The 20865-nt window shown below is 45.8% G+C and overlaps 1 protein-coding gene across 3 annotated transcripts in view; it reads right to left on the bottom strand.

Annotated features, from left to right (window-relative positions):
- ZMAT4 (zinc finger matrin-type 4) overlaps positions 1-20865 on the bottom strand; it is a 317539-nt gene that overhangs the window by 247406 nt on the left and 49268 nt on the right. For all 3 annotated transcript variants that reach the window (XR_006886617.1, XM_046648399.1, XM_046648400.1), the window contains exon 2: positions 4295-4400. Coding sequence is in view for 2 of the 3 variants with exons in the window: in XM_046648399.1 (XP_046504355.1) it covers positions 4295-4396 (102 nt within the window). In the remaining variant the exon portion in view is untranslated. The remainder of the gene's footprint in view (positions 1-4294; positions 4401-20865) is intronic.

Raw genomic sequence — 20865 nt, 5'->3', positions numbered from 1 at the left:
CAGTGCCTATAGCCTGACGGCTGACTCCAGAGCACAGACTGCCTGCCAACGCACAGCAACGCCTCTTCTGGTGCACCCATCGCTGCTTCCATTAGACTTGCCCGGCTGCTCCCCTCCTCCAGTCCCCATCCCCCAGCCTCTTCATCAAGCTGTAAGTGCCAATGAGCAACAGCCATGGACAAAGCTCTCCGGCGGGTGCTGTGGAAATAAATAAAAAAACTCCATGCATGGCTCCTGCCTGCCCTCAGGAAGCTTACAATTTTGTTTGGAGGTGCATCTGAGCCACTGATTTCACAAGGAGCAATTCATTAGACACAGGCCACGGAAACACCAGGGATATTAGGGTTCACCAGAAGGGCAAGAACCGGGCTGGCGCTTTTCTGGCTGGCTTCATTGGGCCTGCAGAACAGGAGTTCTCTCTCTCCTTCTAGATCTGCTCATTCATCTTCTTCCTTTAACTTTACTCGTCTTTCTGTCCTTTGGTTTCATTTCTCACGGTCTTCCCTATACAAATCCTCTTCTTCCTACATGCCAGAAAACCACCCCTTCACTCATGCAAGCAACTCTTCCTCTTTGCAGAAAATTATTCTTTAGCCACTTGAAACTCCAGCAAATTCCTCAAGTGGCCTCGCGGGGAAACTGTCTAACGTCTATACCACTCAGGCTCTTGCATTTGAAAGCTTCTCTTTTCCTCTTCTTCTGCTTGTTCTATTGATTCAGACTATTCATCCAGTGAGCAGAGACAACATCTAATTATATTTTCCACCAAAACATTAACATGTTGTTAATGCTTAGCAAGTAAGCAAAATAATAACATGCTTATGGTTCCCCTTTGTTCACCTCAAGACTTCATAGGCGAAAAGAGATTTTTAAAGTCTAGCATGGAAGGCTTTGGTCCATTAGACACACATTAGCTTTTCTTTGTAGAGGTCCTCCTATACAAAGGGTCAGCCTTTTAACGGGGCATAGAGCCGTTAGGCATTAACCCATCTCTTGTGTTTTTCTCTCCTACTTCAGAGGACTAGCACACTAGTCTCATGGCAAAAATCACAGCAAAAGCTATTCTTTTCTCAAGAAGACACCTTGACCACCACTAACAGACTGTCATTCAGAAATGCTCTATTATATTGTTATGCTCCCAAAAGCTTCAGAGCCTCACAAGACTCCAAATTCCCCTGTCCTTTCACCCTCAGCCCCATGCCTGCACCTCCTCCAGGCCAGCCTCCTCAGTACTCCTTGGAGACACCAAGGCCTTTCAATCCAGCAACTCCTGAACAACCCATCCATGGAGGCCTAGATAATTCACGACGTTCCCAACAAATCTTTCCTGACCATAACAGCTCTTGGTGATGACTCGCTCTTTTGAAATTGGAATGTGCAAAGATCTAAAAAGTTAACAGCATGGTATAGCTTATATCAGAAAGCCAAATGGGCAGAAGAACTAACACTGTTTACATCAAACTAGATCAGCAGCTCCTTAAAAGCAGGCAGCAGAATTGTACAGATGTTCTTGGTATCACACAAATATTTATACCACACTGAACTATTCATGGCTCTTTCTCGCAACAAAGTTTATGAGCTTCTTGGGGAAGACACTATTTGTCATATAGCTTCAGAATCACCTGCAATAACTAACACAAATTGTGCTGGACATGCAGAAAGTCCACAGTGGATTCTCACTTATTTGTCCCATAGGGAAGCTGGGAATATTATCTGGCTGACTCGAAGAGTAAAATCATACTAAACCTACAAATCAGTGATAGGGCATTCAGAATGAGTGTGACAACCTTTGCTATGAACTGAGTGGGATTTTGAACTCGTAAAGACTTACTCTATATGCAATTTCACCAGAGAGGGTAGATTAATAGAATCAGAATATCAGTTCTCAAATGGCCTTCCAGTTCATCTGATGAAAGCCATCCTCTTCATCTCTCTTACAGATGAAGAAGTTCTGGGGAAGTACCAAACCTGGGAGACAAGAGATCATCGCATAAGGTGTCTTCAGTCCTGACCATGCCTTTTCACACGCCCAGCAGCTTTGCAGCAAGAACACACTTGCTCTCTCTCATTGAAGGAAGTGCCCCTGGAGGCAGGGAATGACCCATCACTCAGAGTTCCCATCCAGGGATAAGAGGTACGTGTTTAATGTTGTTCCAGTGATGTGTGACACTGTTAATTGCAGCTCTACTGTAATTGTTTTCTTTTCCATGTCATCCATGCTACATGCGACAAATACTAACACATCCTCTAAACAATTAAATTGTGCCAGGCAAGGGTACAGGGTGATGACAGGAAAACTTGAGTTCAAATAACTAAATCCTTAACTGAGCAACTAAGATTTTTTCCTTTAAAATTTTTTTTGTTGTTTTCTATTTTCTGACATTACTTTTCTAGCTCAGGTAACAAACAGCAGTACTGGCAGTGTCACCAGCCTCTTTTTTGTAAACAACGCTAACAGAACATCTCTGATGCGCAGGCTCTGTTCCAGGAATTATCAAAACTCAAGTGAATAAAACTCTTTTTCTGTTCCCAAGGATCTAGTAAAGGAATTAAAAATGAACACAAAAAGTCTAATAAAGGACTAATAGGAGGCTATGGAATTTCAGAGCAGGGGCAAATTCCCTGGTTTTCCTTAACTGAGGAAATCATATTAATAAAACCATATGTGTTTATAAAGCAATATCCACAGAAATTAGAAAGTTCTTATTAAAGTTCTTTATTTCAAAAGATGGATATCTTCCATTTTAGATAATTCTTTTGAGTTCACACTTACTTCTAACACTTGATTGCCTATTAATAAAAGAATATGCTAACTTTTTTCACAGACGCTGATTTTTAAGTTTTCTCTGAAAAGCAAGTTTTATTTGCCTTCGTCAAAATAAGTCAGATGGAGAAAGACAAATACCATTTGATTTCACTCATACATGGAAGATAAACAAACAAACAGACAAACACATAGATACAGAGAACAGATTAGTGGTTACCAGAGGGGAAGGGGGGCGGGGGTGGGTGAAAGAGATAAAGGGGGACGTTTGTATGGTGATGGATGGAAACTAGACTTTTGGTGGTGAGCACAATGTATTCTACACAGAAGTCAAAATACAATGATGTACATGTGAAATTTATATAATGTTACAGGCCAATACTATCTCAATATTAATAAGTAAAACTATATAATGGAGATAGCTGCACAACCCTGTAAATTTAATCAAAATCATTTAATTGTGCATGTAAAATGCGAATTTTATGGTATACAAATTATACCTCAATAAAAATGTTAAATAAAAAAATATTGCTGCAATGGAGTTAATATTGAAAAATAATATAATTTTGTATGTTTGGCACACTTTATAGCTTCCAAAGCATTTTCACAAATACCATTTCCAGAGGTCTCATTTGGTCACCACAAAACCCAGAGGAGTTTGGTGAGTGACAGTAACAACTGGCATTTGTCAGACTCATCAGACAAAAAGAAAATTGCTGGCTAAGCCCTCCAATCTAAAATTACTTACAAGTTATTACACTTGAAAACTCATGTTCCCACTGGTACATGTTCTCTTGAAAAGCCAACACGCCCTGGGCAGCATGCAGCACCTGGGGGCCCGGCTTCCCCTTTTTGCCACGTGTGGCACCTTGTTCCCTCCTCAGACACTGGTCAACCTCTTTTCTCTCATCCTCATGTGTTCCCAATAGAGGATCAAAGAGCAGTCACTTGTTTTTCCATCCTAAAAAGCCAAAGCCACTGAATAATGTCCTTCAAGAGTATTTGGGCTTTAAAACTTTGTTATGACCCCACAGGGGAAGTCCTTTTGCTGATAAACACATTTAGGGCAGCGGCCATCAGGTGAATGGAATTTGGTGCTGAATCACTGAGGCTGCCACATTTCCCCCACAGTGATAAATAAAGGACCTCTGGGCTTATCTTCAGGGTCATAGAAGGCAAGAGAAGCTGGCATTAATGCATCCTGCCCTGTGTCCCTGAAAGGAACTTCAGGGATGAGCAATGACAGATTTAACAAGTAGAGAAAGCCCACTGAGTCTCCAGGGGCTGAGTTACAAAAGAAAAAACAGAATCTGGGATGTAGCCAGGGTCTGAGAGTGATGTCCCAGTCCTCACTCCCAACCCCACACATACACGTGGTCCTGGCCTGAGCCCAGACCAGAAAGGCTCCAGCCTTGTTGTTCTTAAAGAATCTGCCCCAAGTCCAGGGGCGGGTATCCTCAAGTCCTACAACCCTGACCACGCTACTCTTTCTTCCATTTGAAAACACTGAGTGGGGAAAGCTGTCCTTACCTCGTAATGAGCCACGCGCTGAGACTCGGATATCAGTTGTGCACTGCACACCTTGCAGTAACTGTCTGTAAACAAATCCTGATCGATATCGGAGGACTTCATCAGGCTAAAGGAGAATCAACAAAAAAGAAAAGAAAAATGAGCCCACTGCTTTGGTGTTTATGCCGGATATTAAGCATGTGAAAAGCCAGGTGCGCAGGAACAGATCTGAGGATGGTAACAGTGGGCGAGATCTCCCTAAACCTTTGGTGTCACCATGGCAAGTAACCATAGTAAGTGTATAGTTTATAATTTTCTCACAAATGCCCAATAAAATTGCTGGTACCCTAAAAATAGAAATCCAGCTTTAGTTTTCTCTGTTTGACAAATCAGACATATCAAATGCATTGTCAAGGGTTTATGTAGAGGATATTTTCACATAGGATTATATTAACAAAACACTGCAAGCATCCAATATATCCAACAATAGGAAATAGGTTAAATGAACTTTGATACAGCCACATACTAGACTACTGACTCCTAAATTCAAATCAAATTCTTCTTTAAAAGAACATTTAGTGAAATAAGAAAAATTTACCATTACCAACAGAGGAAGTTTACAAATCAATTTATAGAAATATAATTTTGTATATATATAAAAATATATATATTTGTATTTAAAACAAATATAAATTTGTTTTAAAGTGTGTATAGGTGCATAGAAACACATTTTAGGAAGTTTTAACAAAATTTTAATAGCAGTTATCTTTGGGAGATTATAAGTAACTGCTTACGTAATTTTCTTTATTTTTAAATTTTCTACAATGAACATTATTACATTTCTAAGAATACAAATTAGCTTTGTCAAGAGTCTTATAAGCAATATAAAATCTAGTTTTGAGTTCAATAGACATAATTAGAAAATTAAAAAGTAAAATTACAAAATTGAACTAAACTATAACTTTCCTTGCAAACTTATACCTTGTCAAGTGAGGAACCCTCACTTTTCCTGCCGACTCTTCTATGTGTAGGATTGCTGAAATTCACAAAGACCACTTCCACCACCCCACACCACAACTGAGCCCACAGAGGGAAACAAACACATCCTCAAATTCCAAACTCTGGATCAAAATACAACCAAGAGCCTCAAGCTTGTGAAAGTGATCTGTCACAAAGGTGTCTTATAGCAACGGGAGTGTAATGTCACCACCCTAGAAACACACACCAGCTCAATGGAATGCTTCCTCCAAGCCACGAACTCCACTCTGTTTTGCCTCCTGCCTGCCAGGCAAACAGTAAGAACTGTGCTGGCCAGCATGCATAGGAGAGGCAGGAGACTCTCAGACAACAGAAACACAGTGGGCACCTTGGAGTTCATCTTACTCCAAAGCCCTCGTTTTACGCATGAGATGGTCTGAAGTCACACTGTTGATTATTGGCATGGTCATAAATAGTGCTGAGCTTGCATGATTCCAATATCCACACTCCAGACCCATCCCCAGTCTAACGCTACCTGCCAACTGTGATGTGGGCTGAGGCAGTAAACCCTGTAGGTCTCAGTGTCCTCCCTATAAAAATTGAGATAATAACATTTGCCATTCTTCCTTAGAGAACTATGGTGAAGATCAAAATGAGAAATATAGGAGAAGATACTATATAAACTGTAAAACGGTATTCCTTTGAAAGGGTTCATTATTACATTTTTAATGATATCCTAACGTTGGGTAAGATGTTGGCCAGGTCTTGACCAATGCAACAAAATGAAGGATCGTGGCCCATTTTAAGTGATTTTTGAAACCATCTGAATAGCTGGGCCACAAAGTAAAGTATCTGCCTGGAATAAAAGGCCGCCTGCCTCACCAGCTACATGCTCACTGTCTATCCTTGGCCTTGGTTGTAATGGTCCATTAGGGCATTTGTATTTAGCAATTCAAAAGGATTCAGTTTCTGCTCCTAAGAGACAACCTCTGGTTTTTCAATATCCTGAGTACCAAGAGCAATGTCAGATAATAAGGACCATGGACTCTCATAACTGAAGTGGACCTTTACTTCTGGAAGGATCCTTCCTGGCAGACAACCCAGCCACCTGGAGCCCAGCACCTGCAGTGCCTGGGTGCTTACTGCCTCCCATGGCAGCCTGCTCCAGAGAGTCTGACACCTCCAGGGGTTAGGTACATTTTTAGGCTGAGTCAAAATCTGTCCCACTGTGGATTTCATTCATTGATTCTGTCTTTGGGTACAACAGAGAACAAGTCTACTCTCCTTTCTCATGAGATATCCTCCCTCAACTGTTATGATAGCTCTCCTCTGTCTATTCCCAACCCCTGTCCTGCCTTATCATCTTGGACCGTGTCCATCTCTTTATGGGCCATCTTCAAAAGGAGTGACAGAACAGAATGAAACACTCCAGATACAGTCTAACCAGGGCAGAGGATCACAAATCCAAATGACCATCCAGAACATAATTGTCATTTGTAATGATCTGTAGTCACATCTTGGAAAGCAAATGGAGAAGAGGTGTTTTGATGATGGGAAAATGCAGTACAACATTTTGAAATGTCAAATGGGAGAAGAAAACTTACTAAGTTGTATTTTTGAAGCTAAGCTCCTGTAAGTAGTTGTGTTTAAACATTATCATGTTCCCTGCTATTTCTAATAAAGAAGTGCACAAAAATAGATTCATGGGTGACCTGGTTAATAGGAATCTCCAAACTCACTGCACACTCCTTCCTCATTATACAACTGACTGCAGAAATCAAACACTGTGAAAGGATATTCAAGGTACACGGCAGGCCGAGCGGGGCCCGTAGGAGTCTGAGTCTCGGTAAAGCAGCTGTGCAGCAGAAATAGCTTTAAAGGCAGAATATAAAATGTGTATACTAAAAAAAAGTTCAAAGGAAGAAGAGAATAGCATAGCTTTTCTCACTGTTTCATATAAGAATATTGATTTGAACAAGCCCATATGCAGTAAAAAGGCAATAAAGACCCCTCCAAAATCTGCAAGGGCGGAATAGAATACCTGAATAAGTTAAATTCCAGTGGGAGACAATTAGTGGACAAGTGTCAGCCTGGTTTGTGCATGAGGCCTTTTCTCCAAGAAAAGAAAACTCTCTCTGTGTAGGTCACTTTTGACAACCAGAGAGCCTGATCTATGATTCAAAGAGCAGAATTCCCATGAGAGGAGGCTCCCATTTGCTCCTCTTGTCTGGCTTGTTTAGCATAGGATTCCCAGCTTCATTGGCCTTCGGAATTTCAGATGAGCTGGCAAGAAAAAGCAAGGGAAATATGACTAACTTTCATTAGCCTTGTCCATGGTCCTGAATCAGCAGCTAGAGCAGAGACAGGGCAGGGTTGTTGATCACTTACTGGTCAGTCCTACCATCCCATTAAAGCCATCGTGCGGTGACCCCCCCACCTTGGAAACTTGCTGACTGTGCTACACTTTGAGGCTTTGGGACATTGTGAGGAGGGAAACAAGAGTAAGGGGAGGAAAGAGTTTGATTCTCTAGATCTGAAATTGATGTGAATGAAAGCTTCCTCATTGCTCCCCATCCTGACACATTCCAAATGGAACACTGAATAACCCATCACTCTTCAGTATTCACAGAGGACAGTGCTGCCTGTATTTTAGTCAAGAAGCCCAGAGTGGAAGTGGAGGCAGTATCTGAACAGGAATCTGATCAGATTCTCACTTGCTGTCCCAGGTCTCTACACACTAACAGGTCTGTTGACATGTGTAGCATGATGGTGTAAGACTCTGAGGTGTAGCTAGGAAAAACAATAAAGAAAACACAGAGGGAAGAGCCTTTGTTTATTCAATAATGGTTATTGATCATCTACTATGTGTGAGGCACAAGGATAACAGAAGGTACAACTCCTGTCTTCCAAATCTTTACGAGTCTTGAGTGAGAAGAGACATATGCACACAAACACCCAAGGCACGGGCAGCAAGGGTAATCTGGCTGGTAAAAAGTGCTACAGAATTTGAGAAGACAAGAGGGATTATAAGGAACTCTTCAAGAAGGTTCTATGGAGTTGATAATTTAAGCATGGATAGGATTAAAGTGGAGGGAAATGGGTTCCAACTCAAAAACTAATTCTTTTCCCTGGCGCAGAGAAAACCTTACTACCAGTAGACATGAGAAGATATATGCAAGGGGCATTGGTGGGGCCAACTTGAGATTATGCAACATAAGTAGAGGAGGCAGCAGAATACAAGGGAGAGAAGGGTACACAGAGCTCAAGACCAAGATGGAAAGAGAGAATGAGGGAGAACAGCCAGTTCTCAAAACGTTTCCCAAGGTGCAAGGAATGGCCTTTTTCAGGATCTTCAGATACAAATATGAAGCCTTCTTTTCTGCTTCTTTGTGCATCTCAAGAGCAGATTTCAGAGGCACAGGCTGAAAAGCCAGAGAAACATGAGACTTCATAGCAAAGAGTAATATTCTTCATTCCATTCCATTTCTGATAATGCTAAAATAGCTCTGACTCAAAGATCCCAAATCCCATGCAAGGCTCTTCAGAGGAAATAGACATTAGTTCAAATCCAGGTTGCTCACTTGCCAACTAGGTTTTTGAACAAGTTACATAGCCTCCCTCAGTCCTTGTTCTCGCATTTATGAACCAGGGGAACATCCTCACAGGGTTATTGTGAAGATTAGAGCCAATAAAGATAAAAAGCATCTAAGACTGTGGCATATGGTAGACACTCAAAAGCAGATATTACCACTATTATGATGAATATTATTAATTTTGTATTATCATTATTCTTATTTTCAAGAGGGATGCTATAAATATTTAAGAAGAGAAATAAATAGAACCACATTAAAGACTAAGGGAGAGGATAACACAGTCGCTGTGTTGAACTCACAGCCTTTATTTCCATCATAGGCTTTCTCTCTTGTGTTAACAATATCATCCACAAAAATGGCTCATTTCCACTGAATTCCACCACCAACTGATACTCGGGCCTCATGCCTGTGAAGACCCCACGCTTCATGAACATGTGTCTATTTTTTGCTGTCAGCAGGTGCTGATACTGGCAATGGAGCAGATTGATGTGAGCTCCATCCCACCTTCTCTCTCGCCTACCAGTGCTCGTCCCACCATGACCTGCTTCATGGGGAACACAAAGGGAAGCCTGGATGTATGCCAGCTCTCTAGACCCACAGCCACTCACTGTGTGGCCCTGAGGTGGTCACAGCAGTCATGTTCTCCAGGGTGACATCTCCTCTGCCCAGTCCCTTGGGGAGAGAAGCCCTTGGTGCCCCACTAGTGGGTGTCCTGTCACAGTTTGGGGCATTTTCACTATAAGCTCACCTATAAGATCTAAAAACCTACTTTCTACCCACTCTCTCCCCTCACTAGCCCTTTAAAAACAGGATTTAAGACCCATGGCAATTTCAACCAAAGAGCCACTCTCGCTTTTAGGGGCACATTTCTGAATTTCTAAGCTGCCGCTCCATATGACTTTGTGAACTCGCCAGTTTCAGGAATTGTGTCTCCTCTAAAGATGCTCCCAACAGTGCCTGACCCTCATGAAAGCTCCAGACTCAGAAGGAACAAACATTTTGTCTTATTATTATAAATATGTTAAATGCTGCTCCTGAGCCCAGCTTAGCGTAAGGGCTTACCAGCTGATTTAATTTCCTCACAGAGACACGTAGAGTCATCAGCCTCATTTTCTAGATGAGAAAACTAAGGCTTAGGAGTTGAGTAGGTCCCCGAAGGTCACACAGCCTGTGAGTGGCAGTCAGCTGTCTAAGCCTTGGCTGACTCTGTGCCCATCAGCTTAGTCCTCACCCTGGGCCGCCTCCTGGAACTCAGCACTGCGAGCCCTTCAGTCTGTTCCCTACTGCCTCACTCTAGGGAGTGCCATAAAAATACTTAAAATGAAAGTGAAGGGTAGACATCTTGCCCAGAATTTCAGGCTGTGGCCTAAGAGCCCCAACTGTCCGGGTGGAGCCTGGGAAGCTATAACTGACCTCAGGGTCCAGACTGTCTTCCCTGCATTCATCTGAACCAACCCGGGTGCACTATCCTCTTCCCACACATTCTGGTTCTGCTTCGGCTGCACATCCAGATTTTCTGTGCCTCTGTCACCTGACTTACCCTCAGATTCAGCACCTAATTTCACCCTCACACTGAGCTGACACCCTGAAAAACCACAGCACCCTTCTGTCCAGTCTGACTCCTCTCCATCCAGTCCAGGACCCCCCACTATGCACCACATGCTCATTCTCACCCACACCAAAGGGCCTGGCTCCCAAGGACACCACTCTTGGCAGCTCTGACCCTCTGCTTCCCAGTGCCCCGTGTGGAGAGACTGGACTTCTGTCTCCTTCAATTTTGACCATCTGAATGGTAGACTAAAAACGCCACCAGTTAGGGCTGGCCATGTGGTGTAGTGGTTAAGTTTAGCGTGCTCCACTTTTGTGGCCCAGGTTCACAGGTCTGGATCCCAGGTGTGGACCTACACCACTCATCAGCCATGCTGTGGCGGCAACCCATATGTAAAGTGGAGGAAGATTGGCACAGAAGTTAGCTCAGAGCTAATCTTCCTTAAGCAAAAAACAAGGGAGAGTGGCAACAGATGTTATTTCAGAGCTAATCTTCCTCAGGAAAAAAAAAAATGCCACCAGTTATAATGAAGCATCCCCTGGTTATGAATGTGAAACAGATACAAGGCATGCCACTGCTCTTTAAATTCAGCCACATTTTAAAATTATTAATATCCAAAACGCTGCTGACGTTGTTCTTGCTTTGTTTTAACAAAATCAGAGAGGATCAAACTCCGCTCAGCAGGGGGAAATGTATGAGAATTAGGGCTGGCCCATTTTCAGCCCAAAACAAATAAGCCTTGGTCTGCTCCTTTGTGATCCTTTTGAGCTTTTAATCCACTTCCGAAGGGCCCTGAACCAGAACCCACCTTTAGCGCTTTCATGGCTGTGGCCTGATCTTTGCTCGGTTCCCTCTGGGGCCCTGCCACTGTCCTACTGGGGTACATACAAACACCTTCCCCTCTAGCTTCGCTAGCAACGAAAGGAGAAAATTTTGAGAGACAAACTTGTGGCTTCAGCAGACATCTCCGCAGTGACCACGCCGCCCCCTCAGGCCCAGGCGTTGCAGAGGATGGCTGGAACCAGGGTCTGTCCTGTGCCCTGCACGTCTCCCTCCACGTGAAGGTGAGTGATGCAGGGCTGGTTGCCGTGGCAGCAGACCAAGAAGCCTTAGGAAAATACAACCCTATAAAGTACTCCAGAAATGAAAGTGTTTTTGTCTTTCATGAAATCATGCGAGAGAAAGGGGGCAGGGAGCAGCACAGAGCAGCACTGATGAAGGAGATGCCCAAACCCAGCTTTTGGGGCTGGCAGCCTCCAGCACACACTTCCCTTTAATTCACCACACCCCATAGGTGGCCAGACAGGTGAACCTGACCCTCCCATGTGGCTGAGATCAGGGTGAAGATCAAACACACAACCAGCATGAAGAACCTTTTTCATTCCCTGTTTCTCGGGATGGAGTCCTTTCTTGTGGTCTGACGCTGCCTTCCCCACTCCTGATGTTGCTCAGATAAAGGAATTTGGCAGTCCAGACCCCTCACCATACATCATCCTCATCCAGGTGTAAGCCCTGCTTTCCAGCCTGAGCTGTTTTAAAAAAGAGAAAGAGTGAAAACTCCCCATACCACTCCCTTCTCTTGCTTGGCATCGCCAGAAGCTGCATCGCTGACTCACACCGCTTGAATAATTGCCTTTTAATGGCACCATTTTCTTCACTTGTAAAACCAGCCTCTGTGATTCCTGACTCAGAGGCATCTGCCACTGCTGGGCACACACGCCTCACCCTCGGCCCTGGGCTGTGGAATCATATCTGTCAGTCTCATTCACATATGGCACAGGCTAGCCTGATGCCATCTGGAAAAGAGAGCAGAAACATTCCCCAATGGGGGCCAGCCTCTGTGGGCACGCACGTGTGCCTCTGTCACCTCCCAGGAGGCACGCGCACCTGGTTCCTTGCCATTTCTCCCCTCTCTGACCCCTCGTCCTTTGTCTGAATGCACAAGCCTAAACTGTCAACTCCAGGGGGCATGAATGGAGCCCAAGGCTTCAGACTACTCTAGCCCCTCAGAGTTTGTATAGAATTCACCAAACGGCCTCTGCCCAAATCCAGGACATTATACAGCCCCACTAGGATGCCCCTTTTACTCATTAAAAAGAATTTTCTTGAGCATTTACTGTGTGTGGGGTGCTGCTCTGGGTGCTAAGTTTGCAACAGTGAACAAGAGCTACAAGGTTCTGATCCTGCAGAGAAGGTTCACATACTGGGATCCAGCACACACCACTCTACATAAACACGGACAGGATCCCTGTCTCCCACACACAAAAACAATATTCACATCAGCTGGTAGACAGTGGCTTTGGCTCTCCCACATGTCATTCTAGAGTCTTTAATTGTCCCATGGCCCAATGGTCCTCGCTAGGATTTCAGTGTTGGACCTCTGCCTCCACCCAGCAGTAGAGACTGATGTGCGAAGAGGCAGACAGGGCCAGCAGGTCTTCCAAAAGACAAAGCTGTTCCATCTGGGTTCCCAAAAGGCCCTTTCGGAGAGGCCACTTTTGGGAGGCCCCTAGGGGCCTGGCAGTAATGATCAGCAGCCTCACCTGCACCTGCTGAGGGGTCTGGGCAGCGTGAGGCAGTGCTCTTGTCAGGGAAAAGGCTGTTTGCTTTTGCAGGATATGAATGGGTAAACTCCAGCACCTCCACCAGTCACAGTGGGTCTGAAGCATTTTCCTTCTCTTTCTGGCACTTTTAGAGAGGGGACAGGGGTGGGTGATGGAGGGTTTGGATTTCCATTGGTTTATCACTTCAAGTCAGAGCCAAAACAGAGCCCCCATCACAGGAGGAAAGCCAGACGCAGAGAGAAACAAAAAAGATCACTAGCCCAAGAGAAGCAAGAGAGGGAGGAGAAAATACGAGGGAGTAGAAGATGCTTCTTATGTTTTCTGTTGCTCCTTCCATCAAACTAAAGGGCTGTGCACCCAGGTGGAAAAGCCACTCACATTTTAAAGAGTCGGCCCCTGCCCGCCCCCACCACTCAAAGGAGGACAGCCAATGTGGACCCCTCGCTTTCCAGTGCATTAGCTACCTGGGTGGAGTGGGTGCACGCTCAAGACCGGTGGATTTTCCTAACAAGCTGAAAGACAAGAATTTTCTTTTTACAGTGGATACAAGCCTTCGAAAATGCAGTTTATAAATGAGTATTCCATTACTGTAACTTGTTTACATGATTTAACTTCACAAGACTGCCCCTACTGAAGCAGACAGATTGAGGGCAAATTTAAATGCAGCCAGCACATGCAGGACTCGGAGGCACCACTCTGCACCTGTATCCAACTGCAGAGGAGGGCACCGACGAGACAGCCCGAGCTGCTGCAGGGAAAACCATTACTTTCATTTTAATCCATACTCTGAAGCTGCTGCATGGGCTGTCAGTCAGCCAGCAGACGTTTTCAGCTCCATTTTCCACTACAGCATACTAACTTGTCTTGGCTTCTCTGAGGAACCCTGTTTGATCTCAGTTTGTCTGTTACTTTTCCTAAAATCAGTAAAATCGACGAATCCATGTACTAGTATCTGGAGAGGCCAAGATAGGAAAACATAGGAATCAAAATGTTGTGAATTCAGGGGCTACCCATCCATAAACACAAAAGTCTGCGTGCGAGTTTGCCCCTTCCATGAAATTCTTCAGTCAGAACTTCTTTTCCCAGCTGAGAGTTGCTTTGAGATCTCGTGCCACCTCTTGCTTTGGGATGCAGTGAGAAGTAGTGAAAACAACGATAGTAGTAGAATTCAGCTACTAGGTGAAGCTAAGCATATAAAAGCATGCATGTTACTCTCATTAACAAAAATGAAGGGATTAGCAAAAATTAAAACCTCTTACTATATCAAGTGTCGGTGAAGGTGTGGGACACAGAGCGTCTTTTATACATTTTTGACAGGAGGCTAAATTGAAAGTTAAGCGTTATCTCATCAAGCTAAACAACCCAGCGACTGCACTCCCAGTTTACAAGCAAGGAAAACTCTCGCTCATGTACAACACGAGGCATGTAAAGGATGATAATAGCATCTTTCCAACAGCAAAACCTGCAATCAGCCCAAATGTGCATCTACAAGAGAGTGGATGAATAAATTGAAGTGTAGTCACAACATGAATGAAGCACGCAACACACCAGAATACGGATGAATCATAGCGATCTAATACCTACACGATAAAAATTAAGTCAAAGAGCACATACGTGAGATCTTTTGTGTAAAGTCAAAATCAACTGAAATAAATACACACACGTCTTGAGGATATACGTAGATACGATATAACTTGAGAAATGTTTGGCAAAAAAATGAGGACAGGATTCGGGGTGACGATTACTTCAGAAGGGCAGGATGAGAGAAAACCACATGACAAGAGGCAAGTTGTTGTCAGATCTGAACTTTGCTTTGAAAAGTGTTGTGGGGGCGCTCACTCTGTTATTAAAGATGGTAAATGAGAGACAGATGACAGATACATAGATAGATAGATGACTGATTGACTGATTGACAGACAGATAGATACCATCTATGCACCAGTGATGAAAGATGATTTTCTAGAAACAAATCCTCCACATTCTCTGTAACAGAGACATAGGTGTTTTTGCTTTTCATTTTCCCCAGCCACAAAATATTAAGCTGAATTTCCCATCCCCTCATGTAGTGTGCCATGTAACCGCGTTCTGGCCAATGGAATATGGGCAGAAGTATGTGCACACTTCCAGGCCTGGGCCTTCAAGGTCTGCTGCACAGTCTCTCTGCTCCCCCTTCTGTGGGCTGGATACAGATGCCCTGGTCAACCTTGGCACCTGCAGGTTCGAGGAGGCAGGGTCTCTGAAAGCCTGAGTTCCTGAGTGACTGCATGGAGAAGAGCCCACGGCCCCATCTCCCAGTGCCCACTGAACTTTGTGTATTGAGACATAAGCTTGTAATGCACCAGGACTCCAGGGTTTATCTAGCGTTACCTTAACTAACTCAACTCGAACATTAGCAGCTTGACATGGCTGGAAAACAATTGCACAGAAGTGTACTTTTCACCTAGTTAAACCTTTTAGATGCTGTGTGATGGAGGTGGAAAATCCGAGAGACTTTCAAGGGTCTTAAAGAGGAGCGATTAGATTCCTGACACTGTTTCTTTTGCTCAGTGCTCTGGGTAGGCGCATAAACCAGCCTGGACCTCACTGAGAATGCCCATTCAGGGCAGCACCAATCTATTCCTCATTTGAACAGCATGTGGTGTTTTTACGGGGTCTAAAATCAAGCAAAATGGAATCATTCTAGGATGCGGCTGGCATTCTGGTGCACTGCCTAGGGCACCTTCTCAGGGGTTTTCACCAGGCCCTCCTGGGAAGGCTACTCGGTTCTTCCCTGATTTGAGCACATTCACCCCGCTCGCCCCCGGCATGCTGGTGCTGGTGTCTTGTGAAATCTGCTTTGCCATCTTGTGAGGGAGCAAACTGAGCAGATGGTCATGACCACTGGGATGCCAGGTAACGAGCATGTGGCCCACATCAGAGGATCGGGGGTCTTGTCATCTCACCAGAAAGGACAGCTTGGCTGTCTGGCAGCAGCCCTGATGTTGGAGGAGGCACACATCTCACCACTCCAGTTCCTAACGTAGTTACACTTTCAAATTCTCGCCCCGAATCAATTCTTCTCATCTTTTCAGCTGAGGTGAGCAGGGGTTGGGCAGGTTCCAGGAAATGAAACTGTATTAATATAGACTCATCGCCTGGCTCAGCAGTTTCTGGCTTTGGGGAAAGGAGTGGGCATATCAAGTATGGACTGGGTGATGCGCTTCTAATGCCTCACTTCCCATCAGGTCCGCCCCAGCCCCACCCCACCTCAAGCCCAGCAGCAAATTTTCAGCCCTCCACCCATCCTGCCCACCTGCTTAGGCCGGACTGACCTTAAATCAATGTCACCACCCCTGTCTCCCTCCTACCCACCTTCCCCATTTGCAGAGAGGGAGGTGGGGCTGAAGCTCAGTGTCATGGGAGGGCTGGCAAGGAAACAGAGGAATGTGAACACTTCAGGTGGCAGTGCAAGTGCGAAGGAAGGTCAAGGCAGCGTAAAAGTTAAGGGGCCTGGGATTCGGGCAACGGGAACTGAAGAGCTTAGAGAGAGAACGAGACCACATGCCCTGATGGAGATGGATGAGGGAATCACAATACCAGAAAGGACCTTAGGGGCCGTCTAACCTGTTCCTCACATGCACAGAGCACACAGAAAAGGCACCCAGGAAGATTAGGGACTTATCCCCGCTCACCCTGCAAGTAAAAGGCAAAATGGAGATCCCTAACTCTTCCAGTGACATTCCTGCCCTACGCCTCACTGCAGCCCAGAAGATTTACTGTCTTCCTTTCAGGAATCATTTTTGGTGGGGAAAAACCAACGCCACCCTTTTAAACTTTGAGAAAACCAGACGCTTGTGACTTTGACTAGTGGGGACCAGAAGTGCAGAGATGCCCAACAAAGACCATCCTCCCAGGTCAGGTCCCTGCGAGGCCAGCGAGAGGGGCTGAGAGGAGGAGCAGGCATCTGGATTCGGGGTGTGCCTCGCCTCTTCTGCCACATTCCCAGATTTTACAGGTGAGCATTTTGTCAGGAATGATAAAACGCAGAGACCTGTGACATGTGAAGACGTTAGGGTCAGAGTGGGAAGTAAATTTAAGTACTTATTCTGTCTAAAACTGAGCACTAGCAATGTAATGCCTACTGCAAGCAGCAATTCCTACTTCTTACCACCCTAATAGGCTATCCTCCCAAGTCGGTAGGCTGGGACTTGCTTACTGCCTGAGTAGTCTGGACCCACATTAAAATAAGTACTTGGAACTTCCCGTGGTGGACAGGGACATGCGCGGCCCAGGGGCCCTCTCCAGGAAGAACTTCTTGCCCCAGGTGCTGCGAGTGGAGTTGGTGTTCAGGCTTCAGCGTCTATCTGCCGCCTGGGGAATGGCCTCTGCTGCAAAGACCCACCTCACCCACGGTCACACCCCACCCAGGGGGCCCACCCCCAGCGACTTATGAATGAAGGGTGAAAAAGCCCAGCCATTGCAGCCCAACGGGACAACTCCAACGGGCCATCAGCCCCAGAACTCCCCATGGGGCTGGCCGAGGCTGCAGCACCTGCCCCGAAGCCCCACTACCCGCCCTGCTTCTGCTCCTCCCTTCCACGGGTGTCAACATCCCCCGCACCAAATGCTGCAGCATCTGTCCCCTGGCAGACCCTCACTGTGGCATTTCTTCTCATCGCCTCACACGGCAGCCCCACTACGGACCTCAGCTCGTCAGAAATTCAGAGACCGGATCCAATCCCAAAGCCGCAGAACTCCACCAGGAGTCTATAAACTTATTCTTGGAGTAGCATTTGTGCAACCTTAGGTAAAGAATTGTTTCTGGTAACACTGTATCCTGAGATGGGCTTAGTAGTGCCGAATCCTCTATCTGTGATCTCCAATGTGGATACAGTTACTATCGTACCATCTGACTTGAACTGATGATTCCAAGTTCCATAATGTCAGATAAGTCACATTTCAGTAACACTGCCTACCCACTGCTAAAAATATTTTTTCTTCCCACACAGCTATTCCTAATGAGATATTTCAAGCCACCTGGCATCGGAGGAGTTCTTTGGCTAATTTTCTGTGGAGCCCTACGACGTGGAAACTACACAATAGAACCTCCATTGGATGCTGGTGTCAGCAGGTAGAAAGGGCAGAGACATCACAGGTTGTTTTGTCCTAGAGTAAGAGATGTTCCTTGGAGACGTCATTAGACCCACTGTCAATACGACCCTGGGTAAAGCATGGTACATTATAACATGTTTTTGCAGTGAACACACCAGAAGAAGAGCTGGCCCCAGTTCCTGGCTGGCTTTCCTCCAGGACCTTAGCTGCTCTTACAATTTCTGATGCGATTCAGTTTGAAACCTGAACAACTGCTAACTCCCACTGAAAAGTAAATACAACTGGGGACCAGGCAAGGCCCCCCATCCGGCTGCCTTGCTGACTAATTCCAGCCATTCCCAAGGCTTGCCACAGTGTGGCTGGCAACATGTCCTGCTTGCTCGTCCCTCTCTATCCTGTTAAAGGCTAGACTGTCTTCTCCTCTTCCTCTCCCCACCAATCCATGTGTAAGGTGTCGCCTCCCCAGGCATTCCTTCTCCTCTTCTCACCCATGCCGGGTTAGGGGCCCCTTTCCAGGTTCTCCTAGCACCCTGTGTAAGCTGCATATAACAGATGTAGCGCACTGTTGTGACGGTGCGCTCCCCACAGCCCGAGAGCCGTTAGAGGCGGAACCCTCCTCCTCTGTACTCAGCACCAGCACCGCACTAAGCCCTTCAGCTGGTGTCACAGTAGCAAAAATAAAGTGCACTGGTGGTGTGGCCAACCACATCTAAATAGAACTTTCCGTTTCTGTTCTTTGGGCCTTATCCTTAAAATTAAAACCAGCCTAGAAGTTGGTCCCAAAGAAAATAACGCCAAGAGCACCTCCAGGACCTCTGGGCTGTCCTGGGCAGGGCCTTCTCCAGGGAGAGCCAGGCAGCACGCACCTCCTTGTGCAGACATTTCAGTGTCTTAGAGCCCACATGGGGCTCCACTCTCTAAGCAGAAATTGAGGCCTCTGTGATTAGGAACAGGTTTGGAAGAAGAGGTCAATATGAAGTTTTCCCTCCTCCACCACCAGTCCCTCCTTCACATCGGGACTTAGCTGGAACAGGAGGTGACACTAAGAGAAATAAACAAATGCACTTTCAGTGGCAGCAGCATACCAGGGGACCAAGTGAGTTCACCAACTCTCCCTCTTTCCACCAAGTACACCTCTGCGCTGAGCCATCCCATCCCTCAGCCTTCATTTGGTCTCACCCACTATTCAGACCACACCTGAGGGACGTCTGGGAAAATGTGACTAGATTCTCATCTTCACAGTTGTGGGTTGAATTGTGTCTCTCAAAAAAGATATGTTGGAGGGGCCGGCCCCATGGCTGAGTGGTTAAGTTCGTGCACTCCGCTTTGGTGGCCCGGAGTTCGCCACTTCAGATCCTGCACATGGATCTAAACACCGCTCATCAAGCCATGCTGAGATGGCATCCCACATAGAAGAACTGGAATGACTTGCCACTAGCATATACAACTGTGTCCTGGGGCTTTGGGGGGGGGGAGGGGAAGAGGAAGATTGGCAATAGATGTTAGCTCAGGGCAAATCTTTCCCAGCAAAACAAAACAAAACGCTATGTTGAAGTCCTAACTCCCAGGACTTGTGAATTTATTAGGAAATAGGGTCTTTACAGATATAAAGAAGTAAAGATGAGGTCATACTGGATTAGGATGTGTCCTAATCCAATAGCTAGTGCTGTTATAGGAAGGGGAAGCCTAGACCCAAACGACCGGGTGAGGAGGCTGTGTGAAACCAGAAGCAGAGATTGGAGTGACACATCAATGAGCCAAGGAATGCCAAGGATTGCCAGCAACCACCAGATGCCAGAAGAGGCAAGGGAGGGTCCTCCCCTAGAGCCTTCAGAGAGATCACAGTCCCACTGACACCTTGATTGCAGCCCTCCAGCCTCCAGAACTGTGAGAGAATACATCTATGTTGTGTTAAGGCATCCAGCTTGAGACACACTGTTCTGGCAGCTCTAGGAAACTAATACACTGAACAACCACTTTATGCCACCTTCAGGAGTTCCACGGAAGGATTTCATATAACCCTCACAACAACCCTGGGAGGTGGTTATCAAGGCCCAGAAAGCCCACGTGACACGCCCAGGGAAAGGTCAGCATAAGGTCCATGTAACTAGCGTACATAGAGCAGGCGCTCGAACCCACGCCTCAGGGACCGGAATCCGCGTCTCCTGCCTCCGAATCCACCGTCTTTCCAGAGCTCTAAAATCAAACTGTTGTTTCAGCATCGGCTTTAAGGCCCTTCTAATCCTTATTCAAACATTCCAGGTATCTTCATTTCGTCCCGCTTGCCACAAGGAGAAATAATTTGAGGCTCTGGCAGAGTTCCCGATCTCCTGGTCAGCAAGGCAAAGCCAGTTGCAGCTGCCGCCTGCCCATCTGGGTCACAGACCCTGCCTGAGTGGCTGCACTTGATTTGGGGGTCAGGAGAAAGCAGTAATTTACAAGCTGTCTTCACCTGCCAGTGTCATAAAGGGAGTCCGTAGGCAATTAGGCACTTCTAATCACTTAATCCACTTTAAATCTCTGCAAGAGGAAGGTAATAATTATGGAGCTCCGATCTGGCTGGTCCTTGGCTGGTCTTCAGTCAACCGGAGTCCTACAGAATATTATAAAATACATTTTTTAAAGACTTCTCCACAGCATCTGTAGCTCTGAAATTCGAGCCGTGTGCAGAAAGGCAAGGCCAGGAAACAACGGGGTTTCCTTCTACCCCTTCTCTCCGCATGAAGCTGAACTGTCTCAAAGTCCCCACTGCCAGGATCTTGATTGTAAGTTGGAACCAGACCCTTCATTCCATCACATTCGCGTGGGAGGCCTCTC

Source organism: Equus quagga, chromosome 22, assembly GCF_021613505.1.
Source record: "Equus quagga isolate Etosha38 chromosome 22, UCLA_HA_Equagga_1.0, whole genome shotgun sequence".
Classification (NCBI taxonomy): domain Eukaryota; kingdom Metazoa; phylum Chordata; class Mammalia; order Perissodactyla; family Equidae; genus Equus; species Equus quagga.
The sequence above is the reverse complement of the archived record's forward strand: the minus strand, read 5'-3'. Positions and strand labels throughout refer to the sequence as shown.